The sequence below is a fragment of the Xylocopa sonorina genome, chromosome 6, assembly GCF_050948175.1.
Source record: "Xylocopa sonorina isolate GNS202 chromosome 6, iyXylSono1_principal, whole genome shotgun sequence".
In the NCBI taxonomy this organism is placed as follows: domain Eukaryota; kingdom Metazoa; phylum Arthropoda; class Insecta; order Hymenoptera; family Apidae; genus Xylocopa; species Xylocopa sonorina.
Genome location: NC_135198.1, coordinates 7285777 through 7302117, shown reverse-complemented (window position 1 = coordinate 7302117; position 16341 = coordinate 7285777). Strand labels below are relative to the sequence as shown.

The 16341-nt window shown below is 32.6% G+C and overlaps 2 protein-coding genes and 1 long non-coding RNA gene across 5 annotated transcripts; all 3 read right to left on the bottom strand.

The window, feature by feature from the left end:
- Positions 1–2678: 2678 nt before the first annotated feature.
- Tapas (tudor domain-containing protein 7 tapas) lies at positions 2679–9022 on the bottom strand. Of its 2 annotated transcripts, XM_076896126.1 has the most exons (16): positions 8833–9022; positions 8539–8747; positions 8345–8448; positions 8030–8141; positions 7616–7951; positions 7385–7549; positions 6928–7278; positions 6631–6798; positions 6285–6542; positions 5973–6218; positions 5469–5816; positions 5166–5383; positions 4868–5078; positions 4673–4791; positions 4405–4556; positions 2679–4308 (listed from the first exon to the last, which is right to left on the bottom strand). In XM_076896126.1, exons 1-16 carry the CDS (start codon positions 8912–8914, stop codon positions 4085–4087), a joined length of 3303 nt encoding a protein of 1100 aa, XP_076752241.1. In that variant the 5' UTR covers positions 8915–9022; the 3' UTR covers positions 2679–4084. The 2 variants fall into 2 exon arrangements, with proteins under 2 accessions (XP_076752241.1, XP_076752242.1); XM_076896127.1 differs by lacking the exons at positions 8539–8747; positions 8833–9022 and having other exon boundaries at positions 8356–8448.
- Positions 8907–11482, bottom strand: LOC143424211 (uncharacterized). 2 transcript variants are annotated; one of them, XR_013101905.1, is made up of 3 exons: positions 11256–11482; positions 10365–10614; positions 8907–9022 (listed from the first exon to the last, which is right to left on the bottom strand). It is a non-coding gene; the product is annotated as an uncharacterized LOC143424211 (long non-coding RNA). The 2 variants fall into 2 exon arrangements; XR_013101904.1 differs by lacking the exon at positions 11256–11482 and having other exon boundaries at positions 10365–10648.
- A 1483-nt stretch (positions 11483–12965) lies between these two features.
- Pabp (poly(A) binding protein) lies at positions 12966–16156 on the bottom strand. Its single transcript, XM_076897210.1, has 4 exons — positions 15618–16156; positions 14764–15074; positions 13730–14675; positions 12966–13648 (listed from the first exon to the last, which is right to left on the bottom strand). Exons 1-4 carry the CDS (start codon positions 15808–15810, stop codon positions 13206–13208), a joined length of 1893 nt encoding a protein of 630 aa, XP_076753325.1. The 5' UTR covers positions 15811–16156; the 3' UTR covers positions 12966–13205.
- Positions 16157–16341: the final 185 nt, after the last annotated feature.

Genomic DNA, 16341 nt, shown 5'->3' with positions numbered 1-16341 from the left:
CGTCATTTTCCTAGAAGTGGCGCGCATACCTCCTCACCACTTATGTTCTCCTGATACATTCGCAATTTTTCGACCAAAATCTTGAAAATCCGACTTTGTATCAGGAGAACATGACGTCATAGGAGGTATCGGCAATTCCAGGAATTCTCGATGACGTCATTTCCTGGAAGTGGCACTTTGGGATACCTCCTATGACGTCATGTTCTCCTGATACATTGCCGATTTTTCGAACAAAATCTTGAAAATCCGACTTTGTATCAGGAGAACATGACGTCATAGGAGGTATCCGAATAGTGCCATTTCTTGGAAATGACGTCATCGAGAATTCCTGGAATTTCCGCGATTCTTGGAAGTGACGTCATTTTCCTAGAAGTGGCACGCATACCTCCTCACCACTTATGTTCTCCTGATACAAAGTCGAATTTTCAAGATTTTGGTCGAAAAATTGGCAATGTATCAGGAGAACATGACGTCATAGGAGGTATCCGAATAGTGCCACTTCTTGGAAATGACGTCATCGAGAATTCCAGGAATTTCGGAGATCCCTGGGAGTGACGTCATTGTCCAGGAATTCGTTAAACTTGTGGAATAACAAGGAAAAGGAGTGGATAAGATTAAGGAAGGCAATTGATCAAACTCATTGCATTATTCTCTTTTCAAATAATTTATTTATTTAATCAAGCTAGTACAATATACAGTCATTTACACGTAGACTTCATATTTTACAATAATAATATACATATAATACAGTATTTCGTACAGCAATTATAGTGGAATACTAATTATTTAACTATTAATCATTTCCTTAAAATTAATGTACAGTGATACAAAGTAATTGATCGGTAACCAGCTTCCTTCTGTTCTCTTCTTCTGTTCCTTTCTTTCTTCCTTCCTTTCCTCTTAAACTGGTAGTTAAAATGATCCTGATTGATTGAAGGGAGTCCCTACGTTCCGCTGACTTTATCTTCTTTCTGTGTCCCTTCCTGTAACACAAAGGGTTCTACAGTAAGGGGTTCAAGAAATAACTAATGAGATATACAAATAAATACAATAAAATTATTAAAATATACATTAAATTATAATAAAATTACTAAACTATACAATAAATTATAATAAAACTACTGAAGTATACAAGAACTTACAATAAAACTACTGAAACGTAGAAGAAGTTGCAATAAAACTATTGAAATATACAAGAAATTACAATAAAACTATTGAAATATACAATAAAGTATAATAAGACTACTGAAATATACAAGAAAATATACAATACTTATAATAAAACTATTGAAACGTAGAAGAAATTGCAATAAAACTATTGAAATACACAAGAAATTACTATATAACTATTGAAATATACGAGAAATTATAACAGAATTACTAAGACATACAATAAAGTATAATAAAACTACTGAAACATACAAGAACTTACAATAAAACTATTAAAATATACAAGAAATCACAATAAGACTAATAAGATGTATAAGAAATTTCAATATATTCATTTTATTGTAATTTATTGTATATTTCCGTAGTTTTATTGTAGTTCCTTATATATTTCAATAGTTTTATTATAATTTATTGTATATTTTAATAATTTTATTATATTTTCTTGTATATCTCATTAGTTTTACTGCAATTTCTTTTATTTTGCCCACTTTGGAGGTAAGAGAGAGAAAGATATATAAGAAAGCTATAAGAAAGAGTGAGACAGATGATACCGACTCTACTCTAGAACCCGTGGCGCCATCTCTGTGAAAAGTGCTCAAACTGTTCGCTCAGCGTTACCGACACAGAAGTGAATTACCGACAGCGGTGGCGCCATCTCTGAAGGTAACTCTGAAACTAATTGGATAATAGTTTCAGAGTTACCCTAAGAGATGGCGCCACTACTGTCGGTAGTTCACTTACCTGTCGGTAACGCTGTGCGAACAGTTTGAGCACTTTTCACAGAGATGGCGCCACCAGTTCAACAAATTCAAAAATGTTTCCCCGCCTAAAATTACAAACATTTAAATATAATTTATAACATGCCACTACAGGAAAATGCAACATTACAGTCATACAACGCACACTGCGATACTTTAAATACCAAAATATATGGTGTTCTTTAAAAAAAGGATTAAACTCTTGAAGTCTCTCCTACTACTTTATCAATATAAAAGATATCTATGCCAAATAATGCCTTCCCTTGTTCCAACTAACTTTTGTTTAAACATTTTCTTGAGCATTTTAATCCTTTATGAGATACTTCATTGTTGCCACTTACACACAACACCCTGATTTAAGAGTACAAATGTATCGCACTTTTAACTGTTACGTGTTTCTTGAAATGTATATGTTGTTAGTACGTGTCGTATATATTATTTCAAAGCAAATAATTATTGAAAACGTTATTTATTGGCACCGCATATCAAAAATAGGGAACATAACATTAAGTTACAATGTTATATCTTACTAATTCAACGAAATGGAAATATTTACCATTAAGCAGTACAATTCACGCAAATGTATATAAATATATGTATATAATACCATATTTGACTAAAGCTACTAATAACTGAACTACTATAACTAATTGAAATACTGAGAAGTAAATAGTCGTTTAAGATTAAATGAGTTCATACTCTCTCTACACAGATTTTATGCATCGAATAAACCAAGTGTTTTTCTTAAGAACGTAAACCAAAAACGACTGTAACATATTGTATATAATATTGTTATTTATACATAAACTTAGTATTAAAATTCGTTTATATCAATCTGTTACATTAAATAAAACAATGTCAAAAATAGCAGTAAATGTTATGATAGGAAAAAATGTAGATTAACAGTAATAATTATCACATACAGAACAAAAAGAAAAATAACTTATAATCAGTAAAAACATTACGTTTAGAACCATTTCCTGTCCAGTATAACTTAGGATTAACATACCAGTTTTGCAGATTTTAATTCTGATACAACCATTAGTTCAGAAAATATTAATTCAGACTTAGCACAAAAAAAGGTATTTGTTACCTTCGCAAATATCCGATACAAACGTATATATGGATAAAACTCTAAAAGCCTCGTAAAACTATTTTAGAAGAACAGCTTTTTAAACAGTATAAATTAATTTGGACAGTAGAGCACTAGTAATTCTAGTACAAATGAGTTATGAGTTAAACAATAACTTAGCGGACGATTAGTAAAACGCATACTAATGTAGACAAATAAAAAGAAGATTAATGGAATGCAATTCGTTTACGATAAAACATTTCTGTTGTCTTTCATACACCACAGCCAGCTTTCATACAACCATACTGTTTGTTAACGTACGAGAAAAAAAATTAAATAATGAAAATCATAAAAAAAAGAAAAAAAACATCAACAAAAATGTATAAAAAAATTATATGCGCAACTGATCTTTACGATATATAAAGGAACTATTCTAATTTGTATATATAAGTTTAAACAAGTATGAATATAAATATAATCTTTAGCGGTTAAAAATGAATAAATTATAACTTGCGAAAGAAAAGATAACGGTTACAGGATACTGCACATAACTGTAGTTACACATATCACTAATTCACTATAACAATGACATCTCCAAATTTGTTATTTTTAAGTAATTGAATTATTATACCTACTCTCGTCACGTTTAAATATCAATGTGGTATTCCTACAATATTATAATGATTCAAAGTACTCAAAATTTGTTGTTTTGGAGGAAACTTGATTTCTTAGTTATGTCATTGTTATAACAAATGAACGATATGTACCTACATCCGTACACGAATTTGTTTAATGTATACGTGTACATGCACGACTCCCATTTCTTTTGCTTATGAACAGTCCCTCAAGTCTAAGTGTTTCTCGAATACTATTAAATATAAATATCATTCTTATATACAAACAACTATATCCTCGACCATAAAACAGTAAATCTGTACAAAGTTCTTTTAATAGAAAACAATTAATCTGTAGGTACGTGTATTCCACAGTAACGTTCGAAAACTATTTTACTCATTGATTTCACGAAACGATCTTCTTTACCTCGTGACCTGTACTCAAGTATACATACTACACGTATCACCGGTTATTCAACGACCATCGCTCGACCTTCCTGTACGAAGAGTTGATCGATGTAGATATCTTCATTTGTATCGACGTCTATCAACTTTAAACCCAATACAGTGTCCGCTGGAGAAAGCCCATCGGGTTTAGATTCGACAACTATCGACACAAAACCTTTCTCCACGACTAGCTCTTGAAATCTTAAACTATCCTCGACAGACCAGTCAACGTTAATCGGCCGGATGCCTGTGTGAATCGTTAACAAAAAAAAAAATATATGGAATAACAAATTTTCCGGGACTCAAAAGGAAATTAAAACTGAGCAAAAGGGCGATTACATACCAGCAAGTCTTGCTTTAATAGCTTGATATGGTAGTTCCACGAATTGACTCTTCAGAGGTTGCAATTTATTTATTGGCATTACCGATATGTCCCCGTAATCGCAAAAATAAACGCTAACCATATTTTCTTCAATTATGCTTGAAATGCATACCCTTAAAGGTAATTAAGAATGAATAAACATTGTTAATAAATAGTATCAGTTAGCAACTTTGCAGACAACAAGAAACCTTAAAATATATGCTTTGTAAAACATTTCTTTTGTTTATACCTATACCAATGACCATCAGTGTGTTGAGCTGCATAAAGTTTACCTTCCCTTACTGATTCTGGAGTTGGAGAAGGTCCTTTGTATGCTTGACAAACTTCTTGTAACTGGAGCATCATTTTCTACACGATACATTTATTATCTCATAATAATTTCATTGAACAGGATAATGAGAAAAATGTATATGACAATATTTACCTCCAATGAACCCTTGTCACGAAATGGTTGAACAGTAAAATTTCCAGGATGAGCTGCCATTGTTACATAAACATCAAAAAATTCGCCAATACCCGAAATATTAGGTGGCTTCAAAGATTTTACTTCATCTTCTTCGTTCCCTGTGTGTTTAGAATTCATACGTTCGATGCGTTTTCTTGGTTTTATATTATTATTTCCGTCACCGTGAGTTCTGTAAATGAAATAACAACGCGAATTATTAATTATTCGTTTGCCTTCGTTAATTTGTATCTACGTGTATTTTTCTAAAATATTATACTTCGAAAACTCTTCTTCAAATGCCAATGTGTTATTAACCGATACAAGCATGTTGCTCGGCTGAATTCGTTTGAATAATTCCACGACTGGTATACCCTCGTTAGATGAAACAACTTTTACCAGAAGCGGCTCGCCTTTTGGAGCTAGCTCTTGAAGTTTCGCGACCATCTTTTCACCAAACATTGATTTGTCAATGTTATGAAGATGTACCTTCAATGCCTATTATAAAAATATGTGTGTCATTGAAATTCATTTAAATGTATACAATTTTCAATTTTGTCAATTATCCGAGTCTTGGGATTACCTGAGCGGGAAACTTTGCTAAAACTGGAGATAATAATTCCAAGTTAAGAAGACTGCTTTGCGTTGTAGTGACAGTTTTACCGAAATCAATTAAGAATGCTCTTAACTGACCGAAATTGTCACTTACTATTTTCGCTCTATACCAATTATTATTGACCGATACGAAATATGTTTTAGTAGCATCAACATTAGTTATAGTGCAATTATCCAGATCTTCCGTATTCAATCCGGTACATATTAATCGATTTAATAAACTGACTAAAAGTTTCATACTCTCAGATTGCACTTGTACAAAGACACTACCGTCCTGTTCTATGTGACAAATAAACACTTCGGATATTTGTCCCTCCTATGAACAATAATAACAAACATTAACCTGTATCTTTCTAATTCTCCAATAAAAAAAAGTCAATACAAAAATGGATAAATGTAATTTGTTTCTTTTTTCATTTTTCATTTATTTGATCATGCGTTAATTAATAATAAACGTAAATGAATTACTTACGACATTTAATTTAGGAGCAACAATTGTGCTGTCCACGATTTGCTTCAGCAATTCTACATTTAAATTGACATCATCCGGTCCGCTCGTATCGTAAAGCACAACTGTTGCAGATATTTCATTTTGATCTTTATTGCGATTCACTACTTCAACATACAAAGCACGATCAAGTAGAATTTGTTCAATTTGACCCACGATACTATCACAGTCATTAAAATCTTCCAAGCCAGAAAGGCATAGCCTTATTGCCTGTAATTGTAAAAGTTTCATTAAATAATATTTTAACAATCTATACGCAACAATCTGTTGCCATACCTGGGCAGGAAGCACGCAAAACTTTTTATCCAGTATTTGTAATCTATTGTAGTGGAAAACATCTTCGTCTCCGTGATCGATGAACGCAACAGTAACCATTCCACTTGTCGCATCATAATCTATACAGCGTATTCTATGCCAGGATTCATCCTCAAATACAACGTAATAACCTCCGATCTCAACAGTTTGTGGTTTAATTGATTGTTTAATTTTATCGTAATGTTGACTCATTTCGGTGGTCATTATGTTGAATTGATCCTATATAATAAATCCATACCAGCGATATGATTGATGTAACCGATTAGAAAAATATGGATTATGTATAAAAAGAATTTGTTCAACGTACACTGTATGCCTCCCCTATAATTCTGACCCATATTTCGTTACAACTTATAACGCAAGTAGGACACGCGGGCCAGAAATCTTCCTCTGGTAATTGTAATTGTCCTGGTGCAGCAGGTCCAATCGGATTTAATAGTACTTTATCAGTTTTCACTGAAGTCATATTTCTGACCTAAAGACAACCATATATGTTAAGTGAATAATTTCATATCTTTGATAAATATACAAGGTGATTCATTACTCGTGTGACAAAATTTTTCAGCTGATACTACATCTCAAAAAAATGAAACAGTTTATTTACCTTTTCTGTAGTTGATTTAAATCGACGTAGAATTACTGAGTTATCAACACCATTTTCCAAAACTATTGCTGGACTCTCTTCTATAACCTTGGCCCAGTTTCCTGGCAAGATTTCTTTGTATAGTTGTTTGTAGTCTATCGGCACTTGGGACATAAAAATACCATTTGGATGGTTGTCTATTATAGATAAAACTCGATCTTTTATTACGTTTCTGTCTTTAGTTTCGTTTAAACAAACAGGTAATCCATATTTCTCAGTAAGATCAAGTAAAGCATTTTTTGCTGCAAATCTCTGTGCCTCGTCCTCAGTACGTGCTTCATCTGGATAACTTGAGTAGCCATACGCACCGATCTAAAAGTTTTATGATTTATGATTTATATTATATGGGTAATAGTACAGCTATAAATTCTAATATAAAGCATTAAAATTCTGACTGTAAAAAAACATTCTCACAAACCTTAACTCGAGCAAACACAGCTAGCTCTTTAGCATTTTTAATCGTTGTAGGACATACGTAATATACAGGATCTGGAAGATTTAGTGCATTAGTTCTCCTTTTTAACTCATCTCTTGGATCGACTGGTTGTGATTTTGGCACAATTTTTTTAACTTTATCTACAGTCTACAAAAGTAATTTGTTAATGTACAATAATTAATTTTTTAACTATACGCAAATACGAATACTTACAGGAGAATTTGTTGGCAATTGTTGAAATTGTGTTATTTTAGCATCTGCTAAAACTTGACCAGGTGAAAGAGGCGATAACACTTTGGACTGATAAGAAGGTGGAATACTCGTTTGCAAATTCAGCAATGAAGGAATATTATTAGGATTCACTTTAAGTCTATCACTTATATTGGAAGTTTTTCTAAAAGACGCTTCCACATTGCTATTAGCAGTCTTTGGCTTTTGATTTATCACAGGCGTTGTTATCGCCTTCACGTTATTTTTTATTTGTGAGTCTTCCCTAATCTTACTGTTACTTTGGTTTACAGATATATCTTTTTGCCTCTCTTTCAGTCTCTAAAAATTATAATAATAAAATAAGTTTAACTTTGCCAGTATTAAAACATATGATTGCAACAAATTTATATTACTTACATTAGTAAGAGAGCTTGATGGATTTCCAAAAGTGGACTGTATGTACCTGGGTTTGTCGCTATTTTGATGAATTGTAATTTTTGTTGACATTGCGGGATATGTTATTGTTTGTCTAAAACAATAAGTGTGTTTAAACAGGTATATTAGTCTTAATTTTAATTATCTCCTTTAAATTTAAATGTATTAAGAATGATCTAAGAAAATAAAACAGACTTTAATTATTTATAGAACAACAGGATTATTTCCTATCATTTTCTAAGTGAAAATTTACATATACTTCAAAATTGAAAAATTTGCATGTAACACACTTAATACCTTGCGCTCACTTGTGAATATAAGTTATTGTTAACAGTTTTTGTATTACGAACGTTCTTTCTCGTCATAGGCTGACGGAATGGTGTTTGTTTCCGAGTATTTATCTGAAACAACATATACAACTGTATTAAAAACAACATACTATATTTACACCAATTTTAGAATGATACAAAGTAAAAAGAAAAAATATTTACAAATTTCTTATGCTTCTTAGTGGTTGTCTTTTGTCTTGCGATTAACTTGGTAATATGTGCAGATTCTTCAGTGGGTAGAGCTTCTACAAAACAATCGCTTCCCTTTTCAATAATTTTAACACTAGGAACAGTACGTAAAAAGGCGATCAAAGACTGATGTCCTAACTCTCTAAATGGAATATTTTCATCAATAAGCATCCTATAATCTCCTATAAAAGAAAGTATTAATATTATCGTTATCTACTATTGAACCTATACATTTATAATAGTACTATGATCACTTATAATACTTACTACTTAAGTTTTCTATTTTAACACCACCTTTCGATGATATCAGACATGCACGTACATTTTTTATCACATCATCTCTTTCCATTATTGCTTTTTTTTATATTAAAAAAATATTAATGAAAATTTATATATGTATATATATAGATATATGTATGTGTGTATTACATAAATTATACTTGTGCAACTTAAAATCCTGAAAATATTTAAGTACAATTAAAGTAACATATTTTAGGAAGTTACATACATAAAATGTTAAATTTTAATCTTAGAATATTCAATTAAAATTATAATACATGTACTCTAACATTCAGTACCTATAAATTAAGAAATTATATTAATTTAATAAACTAATTTAGTTCCCAAATATAAATACCATTAAATGTAATCATTTTATTGAAACTAACATAATTCTATACAATATTTTTTATTACCCTTACAATATTCTGATAATATTTTACTAGATTCTTATATTTTATTCTTGACCAAAAGTACAAAATATATAAAATAACCTGTACCTTTATGGCATACAATCACTACATATCTTGGAAATTTTCATTTAAAATATATTATTGTAATTCTTATAATATGCTATTGTCTAGTATTTCAAAATAACATTATGAGCACAGTTACAAAAAAGAAACTACTACAAATACACAATAAATTCATATTTCGAAACAACAATGAACTTTATAATTCGCTTTACACCGGCAAATGGCGATCAAATCGGTACTGTAGGTTTTGTGAAATACACAAGATCATCTCAAATATCCAAAGGTGAAACGTCCACAAATTATTTAAATCAGCTAAAATCTGCACGAACCTGAATTCAATACCTTTTGCATAAAAAAATATTTATAATCTATTATAACTTCTACAATTTGCAATGCACTTGAATTCGTAGCTTGCTATGAATGTATTATGAAGTTATATGCATACATATGTACGTACATCGAATGTATATATGTACATAGGATTTTTTGTATGGACATTCCTTTCGTTTATAACGATAAACGCTCGTACTGTGTATATTATATATATATAATTCAGAATGACCTCTTTGATGTCGTATGTGCTACAAGAATTAATGTGACAATTCAAACCGTATTTTACATTAGCAAATGTCCTTCAGTCGTGTCATACACAACTTCATAACAAAAAGAAATAAGACGCTTAATAAACAATACAGATGTTACAATACTTTTTAACAATAAGTTTATCGCTACTTTGACGTCACATAAATTGATAAAACCAATTATAGTTCCCGATAGCATATGAAATCAAACGTAAAATGATGACAATATCTGCCAAGATGACAATATCTGCCAGGATGACAATTCTACGCTATAGTCATCTTTCCGATAAATACCGATATCGCATATTAGTGAAAGAACAGGTTCAAATTCGTGCAAATATTTTTAATTAAGGCGCAAAGACAGTTTGAAGGTGGACGCAGAATAGCTTATGACGAAAAAAATTTAGGCCACCGTTATATACGCATATAGGTCGAACAAACTTACTCTTCTCAAGTGTCTTACATATATAATTGATTACAAACTGTTCTTGCAACTCCACTGAACCTCACAACTTCTCGTGAAAATATGCCACGATTCGGCAACAGCTCAACAAATACTAATCTTCTCTCTTGCTTATTGTCGACGAGGACTCGTTTCCAATCTCCATTGCCTTTCCGCAGAACAACTATCCAGCCTATCATTTGTCGAAGTAACATGAAGTGTCCGGTTGGACTAATCAGATTTTTTCATTACCCGTCCCACCACGGGACAACTAACCAATCATGGGCTGACTGTAAGGAAGCGGAATGTTTAAAAGGCATAACTTAATACACGCGCCTCTTCTGTATGTACAAAAATTATAAATGGAAAATTAGCGATAATAATTACGTAATGACAATAATTCGTAATATTAAATACTGAAACTGACTGTCTTAATAACATTCAAATTTTATGTATCAGCATCTAATAAAATCAATCTTACCTCAATTAATTTCACATATAACGCATATGTATAACTGGAATACCATTCTTAATTAATCGCACTGCAAACAGAAGTTTTCTATTACACAGATAAACAATAGCAGTGAATGAAAAGAAAATGATGAAAGGAAATTGTTACATTTGTGTTAAGAAATTTATATTTTCTGTTTAACACTAATATTTAGAAAATATTTATCAAAACGAACAATCTTCTTTCATAGACAAAATAATTGTTCAAATGTCATTATTGTTATTTGTATTATTAAGAATTGGATCCTTATTATTATATATAGGAATTTTGTGTACTTGTAGGCAGATGTAGACCAGATGGTATTGCGCTATGTAAATAGACTAGGAAAGAAACGTGCCACTTGAAAAACTCAATGGGCTTCAATAAAAACGAACTGTTAAAGTCAAACATATATCCCATACTTTTTGTGATGTTGACCTGACATTGGAGAAAGGATACTTTCGCCGCTGGTTGTTCTTTGTAATAAATCGTAAAAGCCCGTCGAACCCATCGTAAAAGCCGAGGTTATTGAAAGATCTCGGGACTATCCTTAGGACCAGCCAACTAATTAGCGTGAAGGATTCCAAACCTTGCCCTATATGAACGTCTTTGTAATCGACGGAGCGCTTTAATTGTATTTATTTACATAGGACAGTGTTTTTCAACCTGTGTGCCACAAGAATTTTTGACAAATAATTAAAATTACATGGGTCTTGTAACTTTGAAATGTGGTATTTGCATTACCTCAACGGTTACTAAAAAAATCTTATCCTGTATTCAGCTGTACAGCAAATAATTCCAGATATTTTTAATGCGTCGTCAACCAAAGAAGGTTGAGAAACACTGATATAGGGCCCTGTAAATATATTTGTTGAAAGAACGTAATTCTAAGCCTATATAAGTAGAAAAGCGATAACATAAATGCACCAGTGAAAAATATACAAAATCCACTTAAACATACAATTCACGTGCGCAAGGTTTTATACGAATGATTATTACAATCATACGTCACATTTCTTCCTCTGAATTATTTGCTAAAAATACAAAATACTAATAGAGCAATGTTTCGTAATTATTGGTCCGTGGACCGGCGTTGGTCTGCGAAAAATAAAAAAATTTTAATTTATCAAAAAATAAGCGGCAGCAAATGTCGCGCTAACTAAAAATTATATTTGCATACGATTTAATAAATGAAACACCTATTTATATATTGTCTCTTAATTTTTGATTGACGCCAATTCCTGAAATGTTTTACCTGTCTTCGCCGGTCCGCAGGTGTAAAAAATTAGGAAACACTGCAATAGAGGACAGTAAGTACATTTTCTTATTACCATAAAATTAAAAAAAAAACGGACGCATTTATCAGAAAAGTAGACGATTATGTCGATAACTATATGCCACAGGAGTACAACACAATTACTAGACTTAGTCCACCATCGAGAAATGTCACTAATCGACTGCAGTAAATTTAGTTGTCATTGCCGGATATACCGACCTTGATTTCATGCATTAGTAAAATTCATATTCGAATATTTAGCACAATTTTCCTTTTTCTTTATCCTTTTCTCTTTTTTATTTTCTGTGTACCATGTATGCATATAGTCACGTTTAACAATTAATCAGTACGCTTGAATTCCCGACCTCACAAGTTTAATAGAATTACATCGATTTTCATATTAATAGCCGGGCTAATGCTAGCTATATTAATGCGAATATATATTTAAAAGGATGATTATATATGTTGACATCCTTTTTTCTAATTTGTACATAAGATTATGTCAAGTTTGGGCGGAATATTCATGACAATAGAAATTGTTCAATTTTTTGAAATAAATCTTAGGTGTAAAATTTATTCATACATTTAATTTAAAAACACAATATTAAATATTCGATGCCGATAATATTACAAAGTAAAAGACAAAATTCAATACATAATTTACAATCTAATTAACGAACGCCTAATTGCAGTTCAAACATTTCAAATAATTTATTCTCTATACTTTCATTACATTTTCCTTTGCATTACAGAAAATTAATGATATACAAACGTCTTAGTAATAAGTCAATAAAAAATAAAGTAAGATAAAATAAAAATATTAATCGAAATAAGGATTGGGGAAAGAATAATCTGATTTAATATTTTTAAAGGAAAATTTATTATCATAAAACTCGATGAAAAACCCTTTCATGATCAATTAAGTTTTGAATAACAATTTGTTCCTGTCATTCTTGCATGTAATAATCGCTTAAGCCACCGTAAAGCTTCAGAAAAAATTTGTTTAAACCAAGGATAATTGCAGAATGAGGAAGAAAAACTGAACATCGTTTACAAACAATTAAGAAAGAATAAAATTATACCCTAATAGATGTTTTTACTCTTTTTTAGAAGCCACAGCCTGCTTGGCCTGATGAGCTTGCAATACAGCTACGGCCTCTTCAACCTTGGCTTTCAGCGATTCATTATGCTCCAACATGTGCAGAAGCTCAGAGTTGTCGATCTCCAACAACATTCCAGTGATCTTTCCAGTAAGTTGCGGATACATACATTGAATCAACGGGAAGAGACGCTCTCCCAACATTTGTTTCTGCTCTTGTGGTGGAGCAGCCGCCAACATAGAGGCAGTCAACGGTTCTTGACCTTGGATATGAACAGCTTGCTGAACAGGAGTAGGAGCAGGGATTGCCATTGCTTGTGGTGGATTACGCATGTTCGAGGTGTATTTGTAATTCGACGGACGGCTTTGAGCTGATACTCCGACTGCTGGACCAGCCATAGAACGACTTTGCATGTTTGCACCGCCAACTGCTTGTTGACCTAAAAAGAACGAACGTAATTAGTAGGAATTCTTATAGGAATTGATATGATGAAAATTGTATAAAATTAATTTTTTATTACCCGTGATAGGTCTAGCAGACAAAGCACTTCGCATAGTACCAGCTTGCGCTGTAGGTGCACGTGGTGTAGCTCTAAACGGACCTTGCATCGCAGCGAAACCAGAACTTCCAGTTTGTGCATTAGGTCGTACTTGATTAGGCTGCGCTGGCCAACGTGGTGTTGTACGAATCTGGGCCATCTGTGCAGGTCCATAAAATCTTTGCGGTTGTGGCATAGTGGGAACGAAGTAATTTCCAGCACCACCAGGCTGGAAAATTTGACCCATCTGTTGCATTCGCATATTCGCCAAACGTTGCATGTATTGAGAAGCGAGATGTGCTTTACGATCTTCTTTACGTTGAGCCAGAGCAACGTATAATGGTTTAGTGACTATTATACGACCATTCATTTCTGTTACAGCCTTGGTAGCTTCTTCAGGAGCTGAGAAACAGACAAATCCAAAGCCCTTGCTGCGTCCCTCTTCCATCATTACTTTTGCCGAGGTAATCGTTCCAAATGGTGCAAACTCTTTGCGTAATCGCTCGTCATCTATGCTATCGTCTAAATTCTTTACATAAAGATTTACACCTTGATAACGATTCAAACGTTCTAATTTTAATTGTTCGAATTTCCTCTTTAATTCTTGTTGACGCTCTGCCTTCTTCTGCGCCCGTCCAACGTACATGCACTTCCCTTCAGCAACCTCTTTTCCGTTTAATTCAAGTACTGCTTGTTCAGCAGCGTCGGGATCTTCAAATGCTACAAAACCGAAACCTCGAGATTTTCCGTCATCTTTAATCATTACTTTATGACTGGTGATGGTCCCATATTTTTCAAACATTTCTTTCAGTTTGTCATCTGTCATATCTTCTCCAAAATTCTTTACATAAACGTTAGTGAAAAGCTTAGCTTTCTCTCCCAATTCCTTTTCACGCTCCTTGCGCGGTATGAATTTACCAACGTATACCTATACAATAGAAGAATACAAAAATGATAATTACAATTATATAAACAGAACAGAATAAAAAGATTCAATAGAGAATGTAAAATGTTACCTTTTTTCCATTCAATAACATGCCATTAACTTTATCAATAGATTTATTTGCCGCTTCTTCAGTTTCAAAATGAACAAAACCATAACCTTTTGAAACGCCGGATTCGTCTTGAGCCACTTTGCAACTGAGTATATTACCAAAAGCAGAGAACGTATCATACATGGCTTTATTGTCTATGTTTTTATCTAAATTTTTTATAAACACATTTCCAACGCCAGATTTCCTAAGAGATGGATCACGCTGAGACCACATAATACGAATAGGCCGCCCCTTTATCATATCGAAATTCATAGTATCAAGAGCACGTTCCGCTGAAATTAAGATAATAATCACATTTTTTTTTCAATTATACATTTTTCTATTCTTATGAGTATTTATTCTTGCAAAAAATCATTTAAGATGTATCGTAAAAGAAAGATATGTATTGTGAAAATAATTTATAGAACGTGCATCATTAGTGCGAACATATTGAGAAATTGTTTTTTTCATATACACAATAAATATGGTACAATGATACTTTCACTTATCTTATCTTTAGTTCAATTAGCACAATGCATGTATGTGGTAGACGGATTACATATAAAAATCTATCGTTCCGATTATCATTCCGATTTGTATCAAGACACTCGATATCGTGTGAAGTGCAAAAAGGGAAGTGATGAAAAAATTAAGCATGACTCAACCAACCGTCAACTACTATCTACTTTGTGCGAAGTAGGTTTCAATATGGTGGCATCGTACGACCCGAAACACGTGTCAAGCATGGATAAATGATGTAACAAAGGATGAGTTTTTACAAAGATCTGATGTATTTAGGTCAAAGAAATATCGAAATAGATAATCAATATGCTTACCATCAGCCGGTTGCTGAAAGTTGACATAAGCATAGCCGAGCGAACGTCGTGTAATCATATCACGGCAGACGCGTATCGAGAGTACAGGCCCAGCCGATGAAAACTTCTCGAAAAGCATCGCCTCCGTGATATCACCATGCAAGTCACCCACATAAAGTGAGGCCATAGGATAGTTCGGAGCTCCCGGATTCATTTTTAGTAGTATTCCCTCGTCGTGCAGCTGCTTAAGTTGAAAATTCTCTGGTTTTTGGTATCTCCCGTTCCTTCAATATGGCTTGCGCTCTTCCGACCACGTTGTTCTTCGTAACGCAATGATTACTATTTTTTTCCACACTTTACTTACGTTTCGCGGTTTTCAGCTACGGTTTTTCGATTTTTTTGTTTATATTTTTTATAATTTTTATATTTTTTTTGGTTTTTTTTTTTTTATAGAAGAGTTATTTCACGAATGGAGGTGGGTTGTGTGACCTATTTTGTGGAAAAAGGAGACACAACCACACGTGAACACAACTCTACTCTTAATGAGGAAGAGGCATTGAAAGTAGTTCCCTCGGTGCTTATATACTAACCATCGAACGCATACCACGCTCTCAAAAAGTAGCCCCCTTTCTCTGCTATACCGCCATCTATACGAGAAATCTGGGGTATTTTTAAATAATTCTGTAGCAGAATATAATCTTTTTATTTTCTTAAACAAAACAGATTTATATCATTATTCAAGTAA